This window comes from Pongo abelii, chromosome 16 (assembly GCF_028885655.2).
Source record: "Pongo abelii isolate AG06213 chromosome 16, NHGRI_mPonAbe1-v2.0_pri, whole genome shotgun sequence".
Lineage (NCBI taxonomy): Eukaryota > Metazoa > Chordata > Mammalia > Primates > Hominidae > Pongo > Pongo abelii.
In genome coordinates, this window is record NC_072001.2 from 14,046,655 (window position 1) to 14,070,941 (window position 24,287).

Sequence of the window (24,287 nt, forward strand, 5' to 3'; positions counted from 1 at the left end):
CGCGCCGGGATGGCGGGGGCCAAGCGCGCCGGAGTGGTCGGGGCCCGCGGCAGCCCGCGCCTCTTGATGGGCAGCTGGCACTTGCTCAACAAAGGCCTGCAGCTCCTAAGACTTTGACCCCGATGCAGGCTTCAGTGATTGCGCGGATCAGAAGCCTGAGCGCTTTGACTCCAGGCAATTAAGGACGTGGGGTGAGGCTCCGAGACAGGACGCGGTTCTGCCTGGGGATCCTGAAGATAAGAAGCTTTGAAAAGTCGAATTCATGGCCGTGGAAGCCGAGACCCTATTAGGAGATGTCAGGCGTCCGACCTCCGATCATCAAGGGGCCCCTGGTGGCGCTGCTGGACGGACGGGTCTACACAGTGGAGATGCCCATCCTGAAGGACGTGGCCACGGTGGCCTTCTGCGAAGCGCAGTCCACGCAGGAGATCCACGAGAAGGTCCTGACCTGGAGAAGCTCAAAGCCCTCCACATCACCGTCCGGATCGGCAGTAGTTTTTGACAATATGGACAAGTCCTCCGGGGATTTAGGCGTCGCCGTCTGCAACGTGCCTGCGGTGTCCGTGGAGGAGCCGCCGACTGGATGCTGTGCCACATCCTGAACCTGTACCGGCGGGCCACCTGGCTGCACCTGGCGTTGCAGGAGGGCACGCAAGTCCAGAGCGTCCAGCAGAACCGTGAGGTGGCGTCCAGCGCCACCAGGATCCGCCGGGAGACCTTGGGCATCATCGGACTCGGTGGCGTGAGGCAGGCGGTGGCGCTGCGGGCCAAGGCCTTCGGCTTCCACCTGCTCTTCTATGACTCTTACCTATGTCCAGCGGGCGCTGGGGCTGCAGCCCATCAGCACCCTGCAGGACCTGCTCTTCCACAGGGACTGCGTGACCCTGCACTGCCGCCTCAAGGAGCCTCATCAAAGACTTCACCGTCAAGCACAAGAGACAAGGGGGCCTTCCTGGTGAACACCGCCGGGGGCGGCCTGGTGGACAAGAAGGCGTTGTTGGCCAAGGCCCTGAAGGAGGGTCGGATCCGCCGCGAGGCCCTGGTCGTGCACGAGTCGGAACCCTTTAGCTTTAGCCAGGGCCCCCGAAGGATGCACCCAATCTCTTCTGCACCCCCCATGCTGCGCGGTATGGCGAGCTGGCATCCATGGAGATGCGAGAGGAGGCAGCGCGGGAGATCCGCAGAGCCATCACAGGCCGGATCCCAGACACCCTGAAGAACTGTGTGAACAGGGACCATCTGACGGCCGCCAGCCACTGCGCCAGCCTGGACCCCGCTGACGTGCACCCTGAGCTCAACGGGGCTATCTACAGGTACCCTCCGGGCGTGGTGGGCGTGGCCGCCACTGGCATCCCAGCTGCTGTGGAAGGTATCGTCCCCAGCTCCGCGTCCCTGTCCCACGGCCTGTCCCCTGTGGCCCACCCGCCCCACAGGGGCCCCTTCTCCTGGCCAAACCGTCAAGCCCCAGGCAGATAGAGACCACGCCAGTGACCAGTTGTAGCCCCGGAGGAGCTCTCCAGCCCCGGCGCCTGGGAGGAGGGCCCGGAAACCCTCGGACCAGAGTGTGTGGAGGAGGCACCTGTGTGGCAGCCCTGGCACTGCAGAGACTGGTCTGGGCTGTCAGGAGGCGGGTGAGGGCAGTGCTGGGCCTCGTGTCGGTTGTCGTCGTCCCTCTTATGGGCACTCTGCCCTGTGTCCTTCGCCTTCCTCATTAAGCAGAAGTCAGTAGTTATTCTCCCACGAACGTTCTTGTCTGTGTACAGTTTTTAGAACATTACAAAGATCTGTTTGCTTAGCTGTCAACAAAAAGAAAACCTGAAGGAACATTCAGAGGTCAATTTGAGGGTTTTTTTTTTTTTTTTTTTATGTTGGAACGTGCCCCGGAATGAGGCAGTTGGCAAACTTCTCAGGACAATGAATCCTTCCCGTTTTTCTTTTCATGCCACACAGTGCATTGTTTTTTCTACCTGCTTGTCTTATTTTTAGAATAATTTAGAGAAACAAAACAAAGGCTGTTTTTCTTAATTTTGGCATGAATCCCCCCTTGTTCCAAATGAAGACAGCATCACGAAGCAGCTCCAAGACGAAAAGCTTGGGCGCTGCCCAGCTTGCCTGCTGCCCATCGACTTCTGTCCTGGGGACACAGAGGGTGGCAGTGTCCCCGCCTGCACCAGTGCCGTCCTGCTGATGTGGTAGGCTAGCAAGATTTTGGTTAAAATCATGTTTGTGATTGTAACCATCTGTATGAATTATTTTAAAGAAATAAAATCCGAGAAAGAGAGAAAAAAGAAAAAAAAGAGAGAGACAGTGAGGCTACTGAGCAGAGTGGCTTCAGGCAGTGGCCTCACAGAACTGCCTGCAGCCCTCTTAAGAGCGGCTTGGCCACTGCAAGACAGGACACAGTCAGCTGGGTGGGCTGGGCCCAGGACAAGTTGATGCTGAGACAATGGAACTTGCACCAGAGATCCAGAACCCTTGAAGGAGTGGACATCTCAGCCAACACCAGCATCCAGGGCTGAGTAGGCACAAGAGAAGACCCCACACAGTGTGGTCAGAGTGAGCTGGAGGACTGGGACTCAGGCTCCAACACCGCTCCGCCTCTTCCATCCTCATTCTGGTCTAGATCCATATTGAGCTCCTGGCCTGTGAGGTGTTACTATTTCTCGGAGTAGACAGACAAAAGCAGTCCACTGTTGGCCGGGCGCGGTGGCTTGTGCCTGTAATCCCAGCACTTTGGTAGGCTGAGGCAGGCAGATCACCTGAGGTCAGGAGGTCAAGACTAGCCTATCCAATATGGCAAAATCCTGGCCCTCTAAAAATACAAAAATTAGCTGGGCGTGGTGGTGGGTGCCTGTAATCCCAGCTACTCGGGAGGCTGAGGTGGGAGAATCACCTGAACCCGGGTGGAAGTTGCAGTGAGTCAAGAAGGCGCCACCGCACTCCAGCCTAGGCCACAAGAGCGAGACTCCGTCTCAAAACAAAAAACAGCAACAACAAAAATTCCACTGTCAAGACAGCAGCGTGACCACATGCTACATCTCTTTCTTCTATAGAACATCATTAGACATAGTAAAAAAAAAAAATGTATTTTGAGACAGAGTTTCGTTCTGTTCTCCAGGCTGGAGTGCAATGGCGCGATCTTGGCTCACTGCAACCTCCACCTCACAGGTTCAAGCGATTCTCCTGTCTCAGTCGGCCGAGTAGCTGGGATTACAAAAAATACATATATTTTAAAGCAGAATAACAAATTCATAACTAAGCATGGAATGAAAGAGGGGACCCCCATGGACTTGAAATGGTAACGTCTTTCTTTAAAAAAAAACACAGAAAGTCTGCAAGATGGATGTCTTCTGGTCACTTCGCACAGCCTTCTGACATAGCGCTTCACCCCAGACCCCAAACTCACTGTCCTGCTCGGGGACCCCCAGAACACACTGAACATTGAGGGCACACCACCTACTCTCCTATCCTCACCTCATTCATGCAGGAAATGGCTAAATGAATAACTCAGAAGAGAAGCCAAAAAGAAAATGCACATGGGGAACAGGAGAGGCGAGCAGAGGCCACAGCCTGGAGGCCTGGGCTGATACGCTGCGAAGACATGTCTCTGGGGGCTGCCTGCGGGGAGCAGTCTGCCATTCAAAACACACATAGACAAGCCTCTCATAGCAGACAAGGGCAGAACCAGAAATTAACACATGTGGGGGAAGATATACATCACAAATAGACAGTAAAATCCGTGGAAGAACCAAGGGAATGGTGAAGCAGAATGTCAGGAAAGGACTTTATAATGCTTACACCTTACAGAAATAGAGAAGGAACTGAGACAAAAATCAATTTGAATCCTTGGAAATAAAAAATGTCATGACTGAAATTAACAATTCAGCAATTACTGAACTGAGAGCTGAACAGAACTTGTAAAGAGTTGTGTGTGTGTGTCTGTATGCACATGCTCACGCACACATACAGAATGAAACTTCAGAATATCAAGGACAAAAAAAAAAAGAGAAAAAAGGGGCCAGGAGAAGAGATTATGAATGATGCATAAAAAAGTGGAAATCAGGCCAGTCTCAGTGGCTTATGCCAGCACTTTGGGAGGCCGAGGCAGGTCTATCGCTTGAGCTCAGGAGTTCAAGACCAGCCTTGGCAACATGGTGAGACTTCATCTCTAATAAAAATAAAAAAATTAGGCCAGGCACGGTGGCTCATGCCTGTAATCCCAGCACTTTGGGAGGCCAAGGCAGGCAGATCACAAGGTCAGGAGGCTTACACGGTGAAACCCCATCTCTACTAAAAATACACACACACAAAAAAATTAGCTGGGCAGGGTGGCAAGTGCCTGTATTCCCAGCTACTCAGGAGGCTGAGGCAGGAGAATGGTGAGAACCAGGGAGGTGGAGCTTGCAGTGAGCCGAGATGGTGTCACTGCACTCCGGCCTAGGTAACAGAGCAAGACTCCATCTCAAAAAATACATAAAAATAAAAAATAAAAATAAAATTAAAAAATTAGCCAAATATGGTGGTGTGTACATGAAGCTCCAGGCTGAGGTGGGACAATCGCTTGAGCTCAGGAGTTTGAGGTTGTAGTGAGCTATGATCATGCCACTGTACTCCAGCCTAGGCAACAGAGTGAGACCGTGTTTCAAAAAAGACCCCAAAACCAAACAACAAAATAAAATCACAAAAATGAAAATATATCAGATTTCTTTTTCATTTCTTAGCTGTATTCTGCATATGAAAGACACACATTAAAATTGCAGGTCCAGGCCAGGCGTGGGGGCTCACGCCTGTAATCCCAGCACTTTGGGAGGCTGAGGGAGGTGGATCACCTGATGTCAGGAGTGGGAGACTACCCTGGCCAACATGGTGAAACCTCGTCTCCACTAAAAATATGAAAATTAGCTGGGCATGGTGGTGGGAGCTTGTAATCCCAGCTACTCAGGTGGCTAAGGCAGGAGAATTGCTTGAACCCGGGAAGCAGAGGTTGCAGTGAGCCAAGATTGCACCACTGAACTCCAGCCTGGGCGACAGAGTGAGACTGTCTCAATAATAAATAAATAAATAAACAAACAAACAAACAAATAAATAAAATGCAGGTCCAGGTAGCACTCCCAGTGGTCCCACACATCTGTCCCTTGTTTCAACAGTGTTAGGACAGACCTGAGCCCTCCCTCTCTTCCAGCCTCTCCTAACCTCCAATCTCCTCTCCAGTTACAACCTCCAGGACCATCTTCTCAGCCATCTCCTGCCTCCAGGACCAGCCAACCCCATTGTTGTTAGAAATAAGGTTAGCTCCTTATTGCAGAACAACCACGACCTCCCAGATTCGTCAGAATGATTCCACCAAGAAGGAAACTGTGGTCAGCTGCCTGGTCCATGTGTATCGGTGGGTCTCCAGAACTTACAATTCCCTGGGCTTCTATTTCAACCACAATGAGTGGCTCTGGAGGGCTTTGGCTGCTTCTTCCATGAGTTGGTTCGATAGAAGCACAAGGGCACAGTGTGTCTCTTGGAAGTGCAAAACCAGCTGCACCATCTTCCAACATGCACAGAAGCCATCTCTAGATGAGTGGGGAAAACCATGGATGCCATCAAAGCCACCATTGCCTGGAGAAGAATCTGAATCAGGCCCTTATGGATCTGCATGCCCTGGGTTCTGCCCACACAGACCTTCATCTCTGTGACTTTCAGGACAGCCATTTCCTAAATGGGAAGATGAAACTCTTCAAGATGACGGGCAACCACTGCAGTTACCTTTGCTGGCTGGCCAGCCCCCAGGCCCACCTGCACCAGTCTCCTCTTTTCCAAAAGCCTACCCGCAAGCACAACCAGGGCCTCCAGAGCCCAGCAGCCCTTTGAGGGGCTCCTCTGCACCTCCTGGTATCAAGGCTTCTGCCTGACCCTCTCCCTCCAGCCAGTAGGCAGCTTTTTAACCACCCTCCAGCCTGCTCCCAAGCCTTGGACCAAAGGGGAAGAAAGTTTTTAAAGCAAAAAAAAAAAAACAAAAACAAAAACAAAGAAAAATAGGATATGGAAAAATTGACAGTAATACAACAGAGAGCTCAGAAATAAATCCAAACATATCTGGTCAACTGACTTTTGACAAGGGCATCAAGAGGACACAATGGAGAAAGAATAGTCACTTCTTGGCTGGGTGCAGTGGCTCATGCCTACAATCCCAGCAGTTTGGGGGGCCGAGGCAGGTGGATCACCTGAGGTCAGGAGTTTGAGACCAGCCTGGCTGACACAGTAATTACGTTTTTTATTTCCAAGAATTCAAATGGATTCTTGTCTCAGTTCCTAATTTCTCTAAGGTCTACACATTATAAAGTCCTTTCCTGACATTCTGCTATCACCATTCCCTTGGTTCTTCCATGGATTGTACTGTCTTTTTGTGGTGTATAATTTCCCACATGTTAATTTCTGGTTCTGCGCTTGTCTGCTATGCTAACATTGAAGCAAGGATGATAATAGAACCTCCCTAAAACTGATCCTGTCCTTGTCCAGGAGCTGAACCCACTTTTGTAAGATGAATGAAAGGCCACAAGATTAGGATTTGGGGTGGGGATCCTGAATTCTGTGAAAATACAGGCATAGTTTCTGTAATCCCTTACTGCTCAGGAGTCATGTGGCCAGAGGTCACAAGATTTGTGTCTTCCCCAATGACTCCTGTAGATAACATCACTCTTGTCTAAGATTGGCCTTTTGGGATGTTTTTCAGACTCACCCCACCTGGACTCAACCTGTGGCCTCATCCAGACATGGACTCAGTGCATGAGGACCATTTCCACACCCCTATGATTGCATCCCCAACCACTTGGGATAACATCATTTATTCTTTTGCACGTGGAAATCCAGTTTTCCCAATACCATTGTAATTCCCTGGTGGGTTCTTCCTGCTTGCTGCACAGACAAAACCAGTTCACTGAGGCCATGGTATTGCAGTAAGGAGTTGAATTAACTCAATGCCAGCCACATGGAAGGACTGGAGTTATCACTGAAATCCGCCTCCCCAAAGGCTGAGGTTAGGGTGTTTCAAGGCAAGTTTTGTGGGCAGGGAGGGGACTCAGGAATGGGTGCTCTTTAATGGTTAGGGCTTCTCTAAGTGTGTTCTGAATGGCAGACTGCGCCCCGCAGGCAGCACCCAGAGACATCTCTTCGCAAGCGTATCAGCCCAGGCCTCCAGACTGTGGCCTCTGCTCGCCTCTCCTGTTCCACATGTGGATTTTATTTTTGTTTTTGGCTTCACTTCTGATTTATTCATTTAGCCATTTACTGCAGGAGCGAGGTGAGGATAGGAGAGTACTTGGGGTGCCCTCAATGGCCAGTGTGGTCTGGGGTCCCCGAGCAGGACAGTGAGTTTGGGGTTTGGGGCTCAGGCGCTATGGCAGTAGGCTGTGCGAAGTGACAGGAAGACATCCACTGCACATATTTTCTTTGGTTTTAAAGAAAGACATTACCATTTCATGTTATATTTGTTTTATGAGACAGAGTTTCATTCTGTCACCCAGGCTGGAGAGCAATGGTGCCATCTCAGCTCACTGCAACCTCCACATCCCAGGTTCAACCGATTCTCCTGCCTCAGTCTCCCGAGTAGTTGGGATTACAAAAAAAAGTACATTTTAAAGCAGAGTAACAAATTGATAACTAAGCATGGAGTGGAAAGAGGGGACCCCCCAGGACTGGAAATGGCAACAATAGACTATGAACTAAATTTCTCCCATGGTTGATTTGGCCTATGCCCAGGAATGAGCAAAGACAGCAGGCCTGTGAGACTGGAAGCAAGATGGAGTCAGCCATGCTAGACTTCTCTCACCGTCGTCATCTTTGCAAAGCTGGTCTCACCATTTGTTGAAGTGAATTTTTTTTTTTCTTTTTTTGAGACAAAGTCTTGCTCTGTTGCCTAGGCTGGAGAACAATGGTGCGATCTCAGCTCACTACAACTTCTGCATCCCAGGTTCAAGAAATTCTCCTGCCTCAGCCTCACTCTGCCTGGCTAATTTTTGTATTTTTAGTAGAAATGGGGTTTCACCATCTTGGGACTCACAACACACATCAGCCCATCTCCTCTCCTTCTTGGCAGGGATGGTCACGATCCTCATTTCCCAGTTAAAGAAACCAAAACTCCATTATAGGGTTTCACCATATTGGCCAGGCTGGTCTCAAATGCCTGACCACAAGTGATCCAAGTGCCTCGGCCTCCCAAAGTGCTGGGATTACAAGTGTGAGCCACTGCACCCAGCCAATTAGGAAGAAATATCCAACATTTAGCCAGGTGCAGTGGCTCACTCCTTAATCCCAGCACTTTCAGAAGCTGAGGTGGGAGGATCACTTGAGCCCAGGAGTTTGAGTCCAGGCCGGCCAACATAGTGAGACCCTGTCTCAACAAAACATTTAAAAATTAGCCAGGCATGGTGGTGTGCGCCTGTAGTCACAGCTACTTGGGAGGCTGAGATGGGAGAGTGTTTCAGCCCAGAAGGTCAAGTAAGCTGTGATTGTGCCACTGTACTCCAGTCTGCATAACAGAGCAAGACCCTGTCTCAAAAAAAAAAAAAATCCAAAATATATAAATAATTGATACAACTCAAAACAAATAACCCAATTTTTTAAATGTTTTAAAAAAAGAACTTGAATAGACCTTTCCTTAAAGAAGATATAAAAATAGCAAGTGGGTATCTGAAAGGTGTTCCGCATTATAGATCATTAGGGAAATGCAAATCAAACCCACTGAGATACCCCCTCACACCCCTTATGACCATTATCAAAAAGTCAAAAGATAAATATTGGCAAGAGTGCGGAGAAATGGGAACTTTTGCATACTATGGATGAGAATACAGATTGATACAGCCATTCTGGAAAAGTGTATGAAGATTTCTAGAGAAATTAAAAATAGAACCACCATATGACTCGGCAATCCCTCTTCTGGGCATACACTCAAAGGAAATGAAATCATTACTTTGTAAAGATATCTGTATTCTCATGTTCATTGCAGCCTTAATCACAATAGCCAAGATATGGAAACAATCTAAGTGTCCATCAATGGATAAATGGATAAAGAGACTGTGGCACACATAGACAATGGAATATTATTCAGCCCTAAAACAAACAAGGTCTTGCCATTTGCCGCAAGATGGATGAGGCTGGAGGACGTCATGCTTAGTGAAATAAAGCATACACAAAAAATCAAATATTGCATAAACCCATTTATATGTGGGATGTAAAAATGTAAATAAATAAATCTACAGAGATAGAGAGTAAAACATTGTCTACCAGGAGAGGTAGGAGAGGGGAGGAATTGGGGACATGGAGGCCAAAGGATACAAAGTAACAGGTATGAAGGATGAACAAGCCTAGAGATGTATGACATGAGGACTGCAGGGAACAAAATTGTTCTGTATGTGAAATTCATGCTCAATGAGTAGATTTCAACTGCTCTTGCCACAAAAGCAATAAGGAAATGGGGAACTATGTGAAATGATTGGTGTGTTAATTTCTTTCAGTATAGGAATCTTTTACAATCTATATATAACCTTTAACATCATGTTGTAAGCCTTAACTATACACAAGAAAATTTATTTTTAAAAAAGAAAAATTGACAGTCAAAGACTGACAAAGCAAAGACTAAGTAAATAAAAACAGGGGTAACTGTATTTATATCTGTTAAACAAAACAAAACAAAACAAAAAATGAGCCACCCACTGAGGCAAGTGCCTGCATCAATAGAGCTTTGTGGAGGCACAATTTGACAACAACCCCAGAAAAAACACAAGCCACAGAAACTACTGTAACCATGCTTTCCAAAGAGGGTTTTGGGAACTCAGCATGTAAAGGGAGAAAGCAGGCAGGAGAGAAGAAAGGGAGGGGGAGCAGGCAGTGAAGGGGTGGTTACATTCTTAGGAAGCTCTAATTAGTGCTCAGTAAATCTTCTTTTACAAAGATAAGGTAAACATTTGAAAAGAGGGAGGAAAGAGTCAATTATGCAGCCATCTCAGGGTAGCCTGAAGAGTGACTGATCTCATTTTCTTGTTCTGTACCTGGGAAGATAAGCCTATAATCAACATTGTCAGTGTCAGATTGAATAGAACTCAGTTTTACGTCTTAAACTGAGGTTGCAGAGCCAGGGTTACAACTGGCATATGCTTATTTTATAGGGGGACATGGATCCTGAAATATTTAGGGGCTAGCAAGGAATGTCCCTGTGAACAGTTTGTAAGGGGGGCCATATGGAGAGGTACGTGGCCTTTGTGGTATTGGGGACCTGGCTTATGTCTAATGCCATCACACAGGATTGTGAAATGGCAGCTATCTCTTTGGGGAGAAAGAATGGCAGTGTTGCATGACTAAGATCCCAAACTTATGTCTCCCTTAGCATAACAGGTTTGGCAGTTCCAAGACTTTATTTTCTTTTACATATTAAAAAAACTCTAATGAAAGAGCTATGTGAGAGATATAAAGAGGGTATTTCCAATGAAAAAAGGGTGCAACCAGCAGGGAGAAAAAGGAATTCTAAATGTGTTTATGCTTGGTAACTTAACCTTAAAACACACAGAACAAAGCTTAACAAATGAAAAAAAGAAATAAGTTGACGATCATTGTGGGAAACTTTAATATCTGTGTCTCAGCCACTGAAAAATAAACAAACATCAGTAAGGAAATAGAATCATTAAAGGATGCATTTAACACACTCGATCTAATTGAGAGACGTGGTACACTACACTCAACATGCAGAATACATATCCTTTTCAAGTGCAGAAGCAATATTTATAGAAATTAACCATATTTTTGATCATTGAGAAGACACAAATTCCAAAGAGTTTTAGTTATACAAACATTTAATCACAGTGGAACTATAAGTTTGGAAATTAAGCAAAACATTTTCAGTATGGTAAAGGGATGAATAAAATCAAAGTTTGCTTTTCTGAAACACTAATAAAATTGATGGTCCCCAGCAAGACTGATTAAGAAAACAGACAAAAGGCAGAAACTCTAACTGCAGACCTTATAAATATTAAAAAAGATAAATGAATAATAGAACAACTTTGAAATTTTATATAAAATGAACAAATTGATTCGGCAAACACAGGTTACCAAAATGAATATTCAAATATATGCAATTGAACCTGTAATTAAACACCTTATAAAGAAAACTACAGTCTCACATGGCTTAATAAGTGAATTCTTTCCAAATGCTTAAGGAAGAAATAGCACACATCTTACTCAACTCTGTCAGAAATAGGACAAGAAACATTTCTCAAATTGTCTAAACAGCATAGCTTTAATACTTCATATTAAAACCTCACAAGTCTGGGCGCAGTGGCTCATGCCTGTAATCCCAGCACTTTGGGAGGCCAAGGAGGGTGGATCACGAGGTCAGGAGATTGAGACCATCCTGGCTAACAGGATGAAACCCCGTCTCTACTAAAAAATACAATAAATTAGCCAGGCGTGGTGGTGGGCGTCTATAGTCCCAGCTGCTCAGGAGGCTGAAGCAGGAGAATGGTGTGAACCCGGAAGGCGGAGCTTGCAATGAGCCAAGATCATGCCACTGCATTCCAGCCTGGACAACAGGACGAGACTCCATGGCAAAAAAAAAAAAAAAACAGAAGAAAATCTTAGACTCCACTTTCTCTTGTGAACGTTAAGTACAAAATTACCAAATGAAATATGAGCAAGCCCATCTCAACCACACATAATATGGTATTAATCACATATCACAACAAAGTTGATTTAATTCCAGAAGTGCAATGTTAAACATTCAAAAGCCAATCACTGTTAAGTTACCTTATCAACATAAAAAGATAAGAAAAAACATTGCTCAATCAAGAAAGAAAAAAGCAGTTGATAAAATTCAGTACCTATTCATAAATCTTAAAACCTGTCAACAGAGAGGAAGCAATATGTGAGCTAAACACTCCCCAAGCTGAGAATAGTGACATAACTTATTTGCAGCCAAAAGATGAAAATTGCAGGCCGGGCACGGTGGCTCACGCCTCTAATCCCAGCACTTTGGGAGGCAGAGGTGGGCAAATCACAAGTTCTGGAGGAGTTCAAAACCAGCCTGGCCAACATGGTGAAACCCTGTCTCTACTAAAAATAAAAAAAAATGAGCTGGGCGTGGTGGCACATGCCTGTATTCCCAGCTATTAGGGAGGCTGAGGCAGAAGAATCGCTTGAACCGTGGAGGCAGATGTTGTGACAGTGAGCCGAGATTGTGCCACTGCACTCCAGCCTGGCAACAGAGCAAGACTGCGTTTCAAAAAAAAAAAAAAAAAAAAAGAATGAAAATTGAATTGCAGTATAATCTTAAAATTTTTGAGAAATCTACATTTTTCAGCTAAAAAGAGACAGACTCAGCCTTTTGACCTTTCTTCTTTCCCTCCTTGGAAGGCAATCCAAGGCTTGGAAAAACAGCAGCCACATTGTAACCACAAGAATAAAAACATGGCTAAGGAAGTATCAGGAAACTGAAAAGAACCCTGGACTGCCTTCCTCTGCACGTTTTAAGTGACAAAAATGAAATCTATATTTCTTTAAGTCACTGAATCAGATTTATTCTTTCTGCAGCTACAAGTAGCCCTAAATGATGTATTAAATACTAAAATAAATACTAAAATACACACTAAAATACTAACATTTTGGTCTTGAACTGCTGATCTCAGGTGATACACCCATTTCAGCCTACCAAGGTGCTGGGTTTACAGGCATGAGCCACCACACCCACCTCAAAAGCTTTGTGTTTTTATTTTATTTATTTATTTTTTTTAAATATAGAATGTGCTTTATGTCTAAATGCTAAGAACATACAGGCATTAATGAAGTCGAAAACATTCTTTTCTTAGTACTGTATTGATAAATGTGTGGCTAGCTTTTTGGTGATAGTAATAAACATGAATAGCAACAAAGCAACAACAAAACTGAGGGCACATTTGGAAGGCAAAGAGATATGAAGGACAATATAGGATTTGGTGTTAGTTTTGTTTTGGGTTTTGCCTGCTGCATGGATCACAGGAAACATTTAGTTACAGAACTGGAGGCCTATTAAAATCCTCTCATTTGTAGGCCTGTGGTGTGTGTTTCTTATAGCAGAGTAATGGCTGCTGTGTGACTGTAAGTTTGGAATTTATGGTAATAGAAACTTTAAACATCCCAAACATTACAGTAAAGGTGGAAGGAGCCCTTCTTAAAGAAGCAAGGTCAAATATTCATTTTGAAGTTGAAATGAATCAACAGGCAGTCTCTGAAGAATGCCATTTCCAAGTTCAGAGAAGATGCAGTTATGCCATGATAACATCATAACAGTCTGCTGGTTTCTGCATGACATGTGGATATAAAACACCATCTTTTCTATTGAGAGGCCCTGATTTAAAGCAAGAAAGTTCAGTGGTTGTGGTGACTTTTTTTTTTTTTTTTTTTTTTAATTTATGAAGTATTTATTGATCATTCTTGGGTGTTTCTCGGAGAGGGGGATATGGGAGGGTCATAGGATAATAGTGGAGAGAAGGTCAGGAGATAAACACATGAATAAAGGTCTCTGGTTTTCCTAGGCAGAGGACCCTGCGGCCTTCTGCAGTGTTTCTGCCCCTGGGTACTTGAGATTAGGGAGTGGTGATGACTCTTAAAGAGCATGCTGCCTTCAAGCATCTGTTTAACAAAGCACATCTTGCACCGCCCTTAATCCATTTAACCCTGAGTTGACACAGCATATGTTTCAGAGAGCATGGGGCTGGGGGAAAGGCCATAGATCAACAGCATCCCAAGGCAGAAGAATTTCTCCTAGTCAGAACAAAATGGAGTCTCCTATGCCCACCTCTTTCTACACAGACACAGCAACAATCTGATCTCTCCTTCCTTTCCCCACACTTCCCCCCCTTCTCTTCAACAAAACCGCCATCGTCCTCATGGCCCGCTCCCAATGGTCGCTGTCTCTTCGGAGCTGTTGGGTACACCTCCCAGACAGGGCGGCCGGGCAGAGGCGCTCCTCACCTCCCAGACAGGGCGGCCGGGCAGAGGCGCTCCTCGCTTCCCAGACGGGGCCGCCCGGGCAGAGGCGCTCCTCACTTCCCAGACGGGGCCGCCCAGGCAGAGGCGCTCCTCACTTCCTCCCATACCGGGTGGCAGCCGGGCAGAGGCGCTCCTCACCTCCCAGACGGGGCGGCCGGGCAGAGGCGCTCCTCACTTCCCAGACCGGGCGGCTGAGCAGAGGCGCTCCTCACTTCCCAGAGGGGGCGGCCGGGCAGAGGCGCTCCTCACTTCCCAGACCGGGCGGCCGGGCAGAGACGCTCCTCACTTCCTCCCAGACTGGGTGGCGGCCAGGCAGAGGCGCTCCTCACCTCCCAGACAGGGCGGCCGGGCAGAGGCGCTCCTCACTTCCCAGACTGGGCGGCCGGGCAGAGGCGCTCCTCACTTCCCAGACTGGGCGGCCGGGCAGAGGCGCTCCTCACCTCCTAGACGGGGTGGCCAGGCAGAGGCGCTCCTCACTTCCCAGACGGTGTGGTGCCTGGGCAGAGGCGCTCCTCCCTTCCCAGATGGGGCAGCCAGGCAGAGGCGCTCCTCACTTCCTCCCAGACGGGGTGGCGGCCAGGCAGAGGCGCTCCTCACTTCCCAGAGGGGGCGGCCGGGCAGAGGTGCTCCTCACTTCCTCCCAGATGGGGTGGCGGCCGGGCAGAGGCACTCCTCACCTCCCAGACGGGGCGGCCAGGCAGAGGTGCTCCTCATCTCCCAGACGGGGCAGCCGGGCAGAGGTGCTCCTCACTTCCTCTCAGACGGGGTGACGGCCGGGCAAAGGCACTCCTCACCTCCCAGACGGGGCGGCCGGGCAGAGGCGCTCCTCACCTCCCAGACGGAGTGGCCGGGCAGAGGTGCTCCTCATCTCCCAGACGGGGCGGCCGGGCAGAGGTGCTCCTCATCTCCCAGATGGGGCAGCCGGGCAGAGGTGCTCCTCACTTCCTCCCAGACGGGGTGACGGCCGGGCAGAGGCGCTCCTCACCTCCCAGACGGAGTGGTCAGGCAGAGGCGCTCCCCACTTCCCATATGGGGTGGCGGCCGGGCAGAGGCGCTCCTCACTTCCCAGATGGGGCAGCCAGGCAGAGGCGCTCCTCACTTCCTCCCAGATGGGGTGGCGGCCAGGCAGAAGCACTCCTCACCTCCCAGACGGGGCGGCCGGGCAGAGGTGGTCCTCATCTCCCAGATGGGGCAGCCGGGCATAGGTGCTCCTCACTTCCTCCCAGACGGGGTGGCAGCCGGGCAGAGGCGCTCCTCACTTCCCAGACGGGGCGGCCGGGCAGAGGCGCTCCTCACTTCCCATACGGGGTGGCGGCCGGGCAGAGGCGCTCCTCACTTCCTCCCAGACGGGGTGGTGGCCAGGCAGAGGCGCTCCTCACTTCCCAGACGGGGTGGCCGGGCAGAGGCGCTCCTCACTTCCCAGACAGGGTGGCCGGGCAGAGGCACTCCTCACCTCCCAGACGGGGCGGCCGGGCAGAGGCGCTCCTCACTTCCCATACGGGGTGGCAGCCAGGCAGAGGCGCTCCTCACTTCCCAGATGGGGCAGCCGGGCAGAGGCGCTCCTCACTTCCTCCCAGACGGGGTGGCGGCCGGGCAGAGGCGCTCCTCACTTCCCAGACGGGGCGGCCGGGCAGAGGTGCTCCTCACTTCCTCCCAGACGGGGTGGCGGCCGGGCAGAGGCGCTCCTCACCTCCCAGAGTGGGTGGCCAGGCAGAGGCGCTCCTCACTTCCCAGAGTGGGCGGCCTGGCAGAGGCGCTCCTCACTTCCCATACGGGGTGGCAGCCGGGTAGAGGCGCTCCTCACTTCCCAGATGGGGCAGCTGGGCAGAGGTGCTCCTCACTTCCTCCCAGACGGGATGGCGACCAGGCAGAGGCGCTCCTCACCTCCCAGACGGGGCGGCGGCCAGGCAGAGGCGCTCCTCACCTCCCAGACGGGGCGGCCGGGCAGAGGCACTCCTCACCTCCCAGACGGGGCGGCTGGGCAGAGGCGCTCCTCACCTCCCAGAAGGGGCGGCTGGGCAGAGGCGCTCCTCACTTCCCATATGGGGTGGCAGCCGGGCAGAGGCGCTCCTCACTTCCCAGACGGGGTGGCGGCCAGGCAGAGGCGCTTCTCACTTCCCAGATGGGGCAACCGGGCAGAGGCGCTCCTCACTTCCTCCCAGACGGGGTGGCGGCCAGGCAGAGGCGCTCCTCACCTCCCAGACGGGGCGGCCGGGCAGAGGTGCTCCTCATCTCCCAGACGGGGCAGCCGGGCAGAGGCGCTCCTCACTTCCTCACAGACGGGGTGGCAGCCGGGCAGAGGCACTCCTCACATCCCAGACGATGGGCGGCCGGGCAGAGGCGCTCCTCACTTCCCAGATAGGGCGGCCGGGCAGAGGGGCTCCTCACATCCCAGACGATGGGCGGCCAGGCAGAGATGCTCCTCACTTCCTAGACAGGGTGGCGGCGGGGCAGAGGCTGTAATCTTAGCACTTTAAGAGGCCAAGGCAGGAGGCTGGTAGGTGGAGGTTGCAGCGAGCCGAGATCACACCACCGTGTTTTTAAATATATTAGACATGTCTCTAGTTTCAAAAAAAAAAAAAAAAAAACCCTTAATAATGTAGGAGAATAAGAGAAACTTTTTCCAAAAAAGAGAAATTATTGTGATTATTTTACCTTATTGGAATGTTGGATAATATAGTCAGCTTTATTAATCATCAAGCATGCTGTAAATTTTCCATTATAATAGGATTTGTACCTCAATTAAGGTGATAAAGTTTTAAAGCTCAGAAAGTGAAAGCCAGCCCCACCCCTCTCCTAGAGTGGGTGGGGACAGCAGTTGCATGGGCGCCTTTCCTTGTGACATCACAGGACCTTCGTGACACGTGGCTGCTTGACCCCGCCTCCTTTCCCTTTCATCTTTCTCATTGACCAATGGGCTTGGAGCATTAAGGCCACACCCCTATTCTGCATTCTAGTGTGACCCTGGTGACGCCTCCTGTGGCTCAGTCACATAGCTGCGTGGTACGTGACTGGAGGCATATCACTGCCTTTGCCTGGATCACGCCAATGTGGCCCCAACCCCACCTCCCTCCCCTCCCCATGATGTCAGAAAAAAACCAACAGAGCAAATTGCCTGAGGCCAAGGAAAAGGTAAAATGCATAGGATTGCGGGACCCCAACCCCAACCCAACCCCAGGCCCCCTCTGATGGCAGAACAGCTGTCAGAGTCCGTGTCACTCCAGAGGTACACCAGGCTGGGCCCCCCCAATGCCTCTGGGCTCCCTCAACCAAAATCTTGTGTCAGCCCCAACCCCTGCCCTCACCTGACTTTGAGCGGGTGACTCAAGGGACTCCCTGCTCTGTACTCTGCCCTCACCTCCTCTTGCCTGAAAACTGACCTCCCTGGGTCCTTCAGGTTCATGTTTCCAAGGAACTGGATGCCCCAGCACCTGCCCTCACCAGTCACCCCAGGGTGACTTTGGGCAGGTGACTCCTGGGGCTCCCCGCTCCATACTCTGCCCTTGCCTACCGCTGCCCCATGGCTGACCTCCTTGGGCTGTTTGGGCTCATGTCTCCAAGTACCTGGGTCCCAACCCTGCGAACCCCAACCCAATCTCAAAGAGGCAACTTGGGCATAGCACTGATGTCACCCGTCCCCCACCACCCCACGGAGGAGTGGAATGTACTGATGGCACAGTCCCTCTAGGAACTGTCATTACTGCTGCAAGACTGGCCTTTGATCTTAGGACCCATCCCCTAAGTGTTCTCACCCCGTTTCTGGTTACGCTGGTTGCAGCACAAATTTCCATCTGGAAGGGGAGTGGGGACCATGTGACCTAGGATCAAGAAGTTTCAGGCTGCCTTACTCCCTTAACACAGAAGTTGACTGTTTGAAAAGCCTACACCTCCCTTGTGAACTCAAAATGTTGACAGTGTCTCTGGGTGGCAATGGGAGGACGGGTTTGGTTTGGTTTTCTCCCAGGCTTCTACTCTCCAGAGAGACTTCAACAGTTTTTCCTAAGTTCTCCACCTCATATTTGAATTCTCCATGGTTCTGGCACCAGAGTGCCCATCAGTCAGTGATCTTTGAAGTGAGATTTGCTCATCTTCTGTGGAAGAGACCTTGGGAAACTGAACTTGACAACTTGAATCTTCCTCATCTCATCTCAACCTGGGGTACTTTCAGTGCCACAGGATACATATGGGGCAGCTTTCTGAAGCATCACTTTCCCTTGATTCTCTTGAGAGAGACAAAACATTAATGTTCTTAGGGATGACAGTCACACATATATTTCTAAGAGACTAGCAGACTTCTCTCCAAAATGAAGCTTGGGTTGTCCTCTTTCTGTTCAATTCCCAGATTTAACAGAAAGGCTGCCTTCTGCCCTGAGGATACGTGACTTTTACTTTTCTACCTCTGCCTCTGGTTTTGGTCCCTGGCAGCTGCGGATTTGTGGCAAAATCCCAGAGCTCGGAGGCAGAAGAATGAGTTTCGGTTCCATTATTGCCTTTCTTTTAGCCATGGTATCAATCTCTCTCAGTCACTAAGTGATTGCAACAACACCTTGTACAGTTGTCGGTGGCATTAAATCAGATAGTCTATAAGAGTATTTTGTATAAACTGTAAAGTGACTGTAGGAGCTTGTAGTTCTCATGAGTATCACTGCTCCTCTTTTCCACAGTTTACAGATGATCATCAGTGGAACAGTGCTGGTGCTGGTACCGGAGCAACCGACAGCAAACAGAAGAAAATAAATAATGGCACTAACCCTGAGAAAACCACTTCTGGTGGTTACCATTCACCTGAGGATGTGAGTCGTGGCTGGCTGGTCTCCTGAGGACAAGGGGCACAAGGGGAAGTTGAGGGTAACTGTTGAGATTGTGGAAGGAAGAACTGCTGGGTACTGGTTAAGAATTCTGGGTTTGAATCCTACCTCTCTCTCCATCTGCGAGGGACACGATTTATGGCAAATTGCTTGAGTTCTTTGGACCTCTCTTTTCACATCTGTAAAATAGGGGTGATAATGTTTTACTTACATGTGTGAAGCTTAAATCAGATTTGTTGTTGTTGTTGTTGTTGTTGTGTTAATCTCTAGTCCAGGGCCTGCTGTAAACTCCTCTCCTCTTTGGGCTTCCATTTCCTGAGGAGGTAGAGTTAGAGTATTAGAGGTTTCTGTTTGCTCTGAGACTCTGGGATTTAAAGATTCACTAGAATGGAAACCTTGGGGCCAAGGGCTCCTGTCTGGCTTTTCCGTCCTATATCCCAGCTGGGAAGAACTGTCCCTGGCCCCTATGTGCTTGCTCAATGCTTGTTGAATGAACACATCTTTCTAAATCACAAGCTAGCAGAAGGGTGGGCTTTTCTCACATTCCATGTCTGAAGGTTTCTGTTACTGTCTTTTCTGGAGAATCTAGTTTCAGACTTTCAGTATTGTGGCTGTGGGCAAAAACCAATAAAGACTCAAATCCTTTTTCTTTGGGCATTAAGGAGAGTTGATCAGTTCGTGTTCCCATTGGGTCTAAGAACTTTGCCCTTAAAATCCATTCCTGACCCCTGCCTACCGCTTCCTGGCCTGGGGAATAGAATCGAGGGGCTACCCTCAGTCACCTTCCTTTGACTCTCCCCACAGAAACAACAGAACCGAGCTCAGCTGAAAGAAGTAACATGGTTTCTTTCTTTGCTCACGACATGACTGCTGGGTTTCGGGGGCACTCAGATGTAGAGGCCCCAGTCTCGTCTTGCCTACTCCCAGTACGGGGAGGAAGGCTCACCTCCCAGATTCCACCCCATCCCCACAGGGTCCCTGATAACCTGGTCCCATGGGTGGGCCTGTCCTGGGGCAGTGGTGCCATTCTGGGGGCATGTCTCTTGCTGTGCCATCTCTGCCGCCCTCTAGTAAGAGCTCTGTCTTCCTCTTCCTATAGGAAAAGCAGGAAAGCCACCAATATCAGCAAGCCCTAAGGAGGCAGCTAGAGGTGAGTGGAGGGTGTGAAGTTCCCTCCTGTCATCTGGAGAAGGTTTCTTTGCTTCTCTTTCAGCACTTGCTTGTCTTTTCTCCCAAAGGCCCAGGATCATACCATACGAATCCTTATGTGTCAGAAAACTGAACTGGAGACAGCGCTCTATTACAGCCAGGATGCTGCTAGGAAATTTGAAGGTGGGAATCTGGGCACCCCATCTTCCTTCAACCTGGCATTTTCACAGGCCTTTGGGCTGCATCTCAAACTCTCTCATTCCAGAAGAATCCAAGGATCTGGCAGGATGCCTGCATCATTCCTGGAACTTTGCAAGAGAGTTACAGCGGGCTCTCTCTGCTGTGTCCACACAGCACAAGAAGGCGGACAGTGTGAGTCCAACCATCTACCCGGTCCCCTGGGAGCCCAGCTTCACAGATGGAGGAATGAGCCTAAAGGTCCCTTCTGCAGGATGCAGTGTCCTGCCCAGAAGACAGCATGGGCCATTTCTTGCTGCTTTTGTATGTGGTTGTTAGAGGCAGGTTGGGGCTGGGTCAGCTGCTGTGAGTGAGTTGCGGGGCACTGTGGGGAGCGAGCACTGGACACAGAGCTCCGAGGCCAAGTGCCCACCCTGCCCATACTTGGCTGTGCCCTTGGTCAAATCCTTGGTGGGGATTAGGGTACTTGTACCATGAAGGTACAGAAGAGTATCTTTAGTATGTTACCATTTGTGTAGAGAGAGGGAACACATGTACATGTGTGTGTGTGTCTCTGTGTGTGTACGTATTATGGTAATATACATAAAACATGTTTGTAAGGATTCATAAAAAACTCAGGCGAGAGGAACAGTATTGGGGGGAGATATTTCCCTTCTGTACCTTCTGAGGTTTGGACTATGCCAATGTATCGTTCTTTCAAAAATCAACAAAGGATTAATTTCCTCCTCCTTATCTGTGCCCCTACCCCCACCAAAAGAATGGGTTTAGAGAATCAGATATACCTGGGTGTTGAAATCCCAGCTCTAAGTGATCTTAGGCAAGCACTTAACCTTTAATACCCCATGTTTTTCATCTACACAATAGAGGTGATAATGATAACTGTCTCCTATGGTGGTGGTGAGGATTAAATGGGATTGTTAGCTTAGGGCCTGGTGAAGCACTCAATAAAGTTTCCAACAGTGGTAGTAATAATAGCAATAGCAGCATTACTGTAATAATGCTGTATACAGTAATAGTAAAATTTTCTCATCTCTCTGGGCCCCTGTTAGCCAGCTAACAATTCAGTCTTTTTCCCTGTCCCTTCCACCCTTACTGAGTTCTTTGAAAAACAAGTGAGAGCCAGGTGTGGTGGCACATGCCTGTAATCCCAGCTACATAGAAGGCTGAGGAGAAGAATCACTTGAACCCAGGAGGCAGAGGTTGCCGTGCGGTGAGATTGCGCCATTGCACTCCAGCCTGGGCAACAAGAACGAAACTCCATCTCAAAAAAAAAAAAAAAGAAAAAGAAAAAAAAATTATACCATGGACTTGGAAATGCCTTGAGAACATGTCAGGTGGGATTGAGAGGGAGCAAGTGTTACTGTGGAGTAGTCACTGTAGCTGTCATCACTGGTCGGTCAGCTGCTCCTCTGCCTGCTGTATCCTGACTTGACCTTTCTCTATTTGCAGTATATCAAGGAGTTAACAAAGGAGAGGGACGCTTTGAGTCTGGAGCTGTACAGGAACACGTAGGATAGGGGAAGGGGGGATGGGAGGTCTGAGAGCCCTTAGCATGGGTGGTGTGCTGGGAGGTGGGGGGTACAGGTGAGCATGGCAGGGGGTCATACAGGTTTGCATGTGTGCACAGGGAAGCTCCAGTGCCGGCTGTGCCACTGACTCATGGGGTAGCCTCAGGCAACTCATGTCTTCTCTCTGGCCTGCCACCTGGGACTTTTAATTCCTGGGTCCCTTCTAGTGCCACGGTTCTGTGGTTGTGGGGTGAGGGTAGAGGGTCGATCACCAAAGCGGTCCTTTCTGTTCTTCGTTCATTCCTTTCTCTATTGCCTCCTGCCATAGCATAACCAATGAGGAGCTGAAGGAGAAAAATGCCGAACTACAAGAAAAACTTCGACTCGTAGAAACTGAAAAGTCTGAGATCCAGCTCCACATCAAGGAGCTAAAAAGGAAACTGGAGACGGGCAAAATCCTGCTGCCACAGGTGACCAGCGGCAGCCCCGGGGGGTGTGGGAGCCCCATCCAGCTGGGACCATGGTCTAGGGATCATGCAGGGTATGGGGAGGCTCCAGCCAAGAGCTGGAAAATTTGGGTCCTTGTTCTGGTCCCGCCATAGAATCCTCTAGAGTGTGCTAAAAATCTACAAATTGGGACCATGCCTGGGAAATCAGAAAACCTCAGGGTTAGGGCTTAAAATTTCTTTTTAAAGAATCATAGACTAAAACCGTTATTTTATAGATTACATTTATATACCTAGCTTATGAGTCTATTTCCTTTTGAGGTTCAAACCAACACTTTGCAGGAGGAGAAGATGCGGAATCAGGAGGAGGAGCTACGGGATCAGAAGGAGAAGCTACGGAAGCAGGAGGAGAAGATGTGGAGACAGGAGCAGAGGCTGCGGAAGCAGGAGAAGGAGCTGCGCGAGCTGAAGGAGCAGATGCGGAAGCAGGAGGAGCAGATGTGGGAGCAGGATAAGCAGATGCGGAAGCAGGAGGAGCATATGTGCGACCTGGAGGGGCAGATGCGGAAGCAGGTGGAGGAGATGCAGAAGAAGGAGGAGCAGATGATGAAGCAGGAGGAACAGATGTGGGAGCAGGAGAAGCAGATGATGAAGCAGGAGGAGCATATGTGTGACCTGGAGGGGCAGATGCGGAAGCAGGAGGAGGAGATGCGGAAGCAGGAGGAGCAGATGATGAAGCAGGAGGAGCATATGCGCGACCTGGAGGGGCAGATGCGGAAGCAGGAGGAGGAGATGCGGAAGCAGGAGGAGCAGATGCGGAAGCAGGAGGAGCAGATGCGGAAGCAGGAGGAGCGGATGCGGAAGCAGGAGGAGCAGATGCGGGAGCAGGATAAGCAGATGCAGAAGCAGGAGGAACAGATGCAGGAGCAGGAGGAGCAGATGCGGAAGCAGGAGGAGCAGATGCAGGAGAAGGAGGAGCAGATGCGGAAGCAGGAGCAGATGCGGAAGCAGGAGGAGCAGATGTGTGAGCTGGAGGAGCAAATGCGGATGCAGGAGGAGCAGATGAGGGAGCAGGACGAGAGGCTGCGATTTAAGGAGGAGAGGCTGTGGGATCAGGATGAGAAGATGCAGGAGGAGGAGGAGAAGATGAGGGGGCAGGTGGAGGAGAAGACGCGGGGGCAGGTGGAGAAGATGTGGGAGAAGGAGAGGACAGGAGAGCAGAAGATGCAGGAGGAGCGGTGCTCAGAGCCCTGCCTCCCTCCCTCCGAAGATCTGTATGATACGAGCCACCCTGGCAGCGTGAAGCCTGCACGAGAGGCCACGGAGGGTTCTCCTGATGACAACTGCACTGCAGAGCAGATCATGCAGCTGCTTGGTGGAAGGAAGAATGCCCAGGAGCGCCCAGTCTTAGGCAGCACCTCCTGCATCCCATTCTTCTACCGAGGAGACAAGAGAAAGATGAAGATCATCAGTATCTAAAAGCCGGCACTGTCAACAAGGCCTACAGAAGTGTAAGCCGCCACGTGACCTTGTGAATATCGTCTGAGAACAAACTTGAAAAAAGAAAATTTATTTTAAATTGTGGCAAAATACTGGCCGGGCACGGTGGCCTGCACCTGTAATCACAGCACTTTGGGAGGCCTAGGCGGGGGGATCACCAATCCCAGCTACGTGGGAGGCTGAGGTTGCAGTGAGCCGAGATCACACCACTGCACTCCTCTCTGGCTGACAGAGTGAAACTCCCACCTCAAAAAAAAAAAAAAAAAAAAAAAAAAATCTACTTGAGGACTCTAATATCTATGTATGTTTCTATTTTTTTTTTCTTGGTCTTTCTCATTTAGTCTTGTGTTGTCTTGTCTTATGGCATGCCTAGTAAACTTTTATCTGCCTCCAGAGAGTATTGACTTTGACTTTATGGCACACAATTGGCGTTCAAGCAGATCACCTTCATCTAGTTTGGGACTAAGCTGGCTCAAAGCAGGTTTTAGTTTTTGTGACAGCTGGTCTATTTTTTATTCTTTTGGATTCTTAGGGGTGGCCCTTCCAGGATCCCCACCAAGGTCCCATCTCCTTACTGGGACCCAAATTCTCATTATGTCATTTCAGCCCTGTGAGAGTGCCAAACATTCAGCTAGGCTCTCCAGCCTCTTAACTATCACTTCATACTCAGTTTCTTA

The 24,287-nt window shown here is 49.5% G+C and overlaps 2 protein-coding genes and 1 pseudogene across 18 annotated transcripts in view; 2 read left to right on the forward strand and 1 right to left on the reverse strand.

The window, feature by feature from the left end:
• The window catches only part of LOC103889753 (E3 ubiquitin-protein ligase HERC2-like), an 81,553-nt gene that overhangs the window by 17,977 nt on the left and 39,289 nt on the right, over nt 1–24,287 (reverse strand). For 2 of the 17 annotated variants that reach the window (XR_010137290.1, XR_010137292.1), the window contains 2 exons: nt 18,918–18,988; nt 16,539–18,817 (listed from right to left, as the gene is read on the reverse strand). The exons of 14 other annotated variants lie outside the window; for them this stretch is intronic. The gene's annotated coding sequence lies outside the window, so the exon portion shown is untranslated. Of the gene's footprint in view, nt 1–11,096; nt 11,576–16,538; nt 18,818–18,917; nt 18,989–24,287 lie in introns of those variants that run through there. One more of the 17 variants, XR_010137291.1, reaches the window with a different exon arrangement.
• On the forward strand, nt 148–1,501 carry LOC100441089 (C-terminal-binding protein 1-like; annotated as a pseudogene).
• On the forward strand, nt 16,994–24,003 carry LOC100432540 (golgin subfamily A member 6-like protein 7). Its single transcript, XM_054531969.2, has 8 exons — nt 16,994–17,133; nt 18,666–18,794; nt 19,909–19,959; nt 20,048–20,141; nt 20,224–20,330; nt 21,606–21,664; nt 21,993–22,134; nt 22,432–24,003. The coding sequence occupies exons 1-8, from the start codon at nt 17,050–17,052 to the stop codon at nt 23,587–23,589; spliced, it is 1,824 nt and encodes a 607-aa protein (XP_054387944.1). The 5' UTR covers nt 16,994–17,049; the 3' UTR covers nt 23,590–24,003.

Excerpts from the sequence above, each read along its gene's own strand:
- LOC100432540 (XM_054531969.2), top strand. The coding sequence starts at position 17,050 with ATGTGGCCCCAACCCCACCTCCCTCCCCTCCCCATGATGTCAGAAAAA. Across the intron at positions 18,795-19,908 it reads GTTACCATTCACCTGAGGAT|GAAAAGCAGGAAAGCCACCA; the intron begins GTGAGTCGTGGC and ends CTCTTCCTATAG. Across the intron at positions 20,331-21,605 it reads AGCACAAGAAGGCGGACAGT|TATATCAAGGAGTTAACAAA; the intron begins GTGAGTCCAACC and ends CTCTATTTGCAG.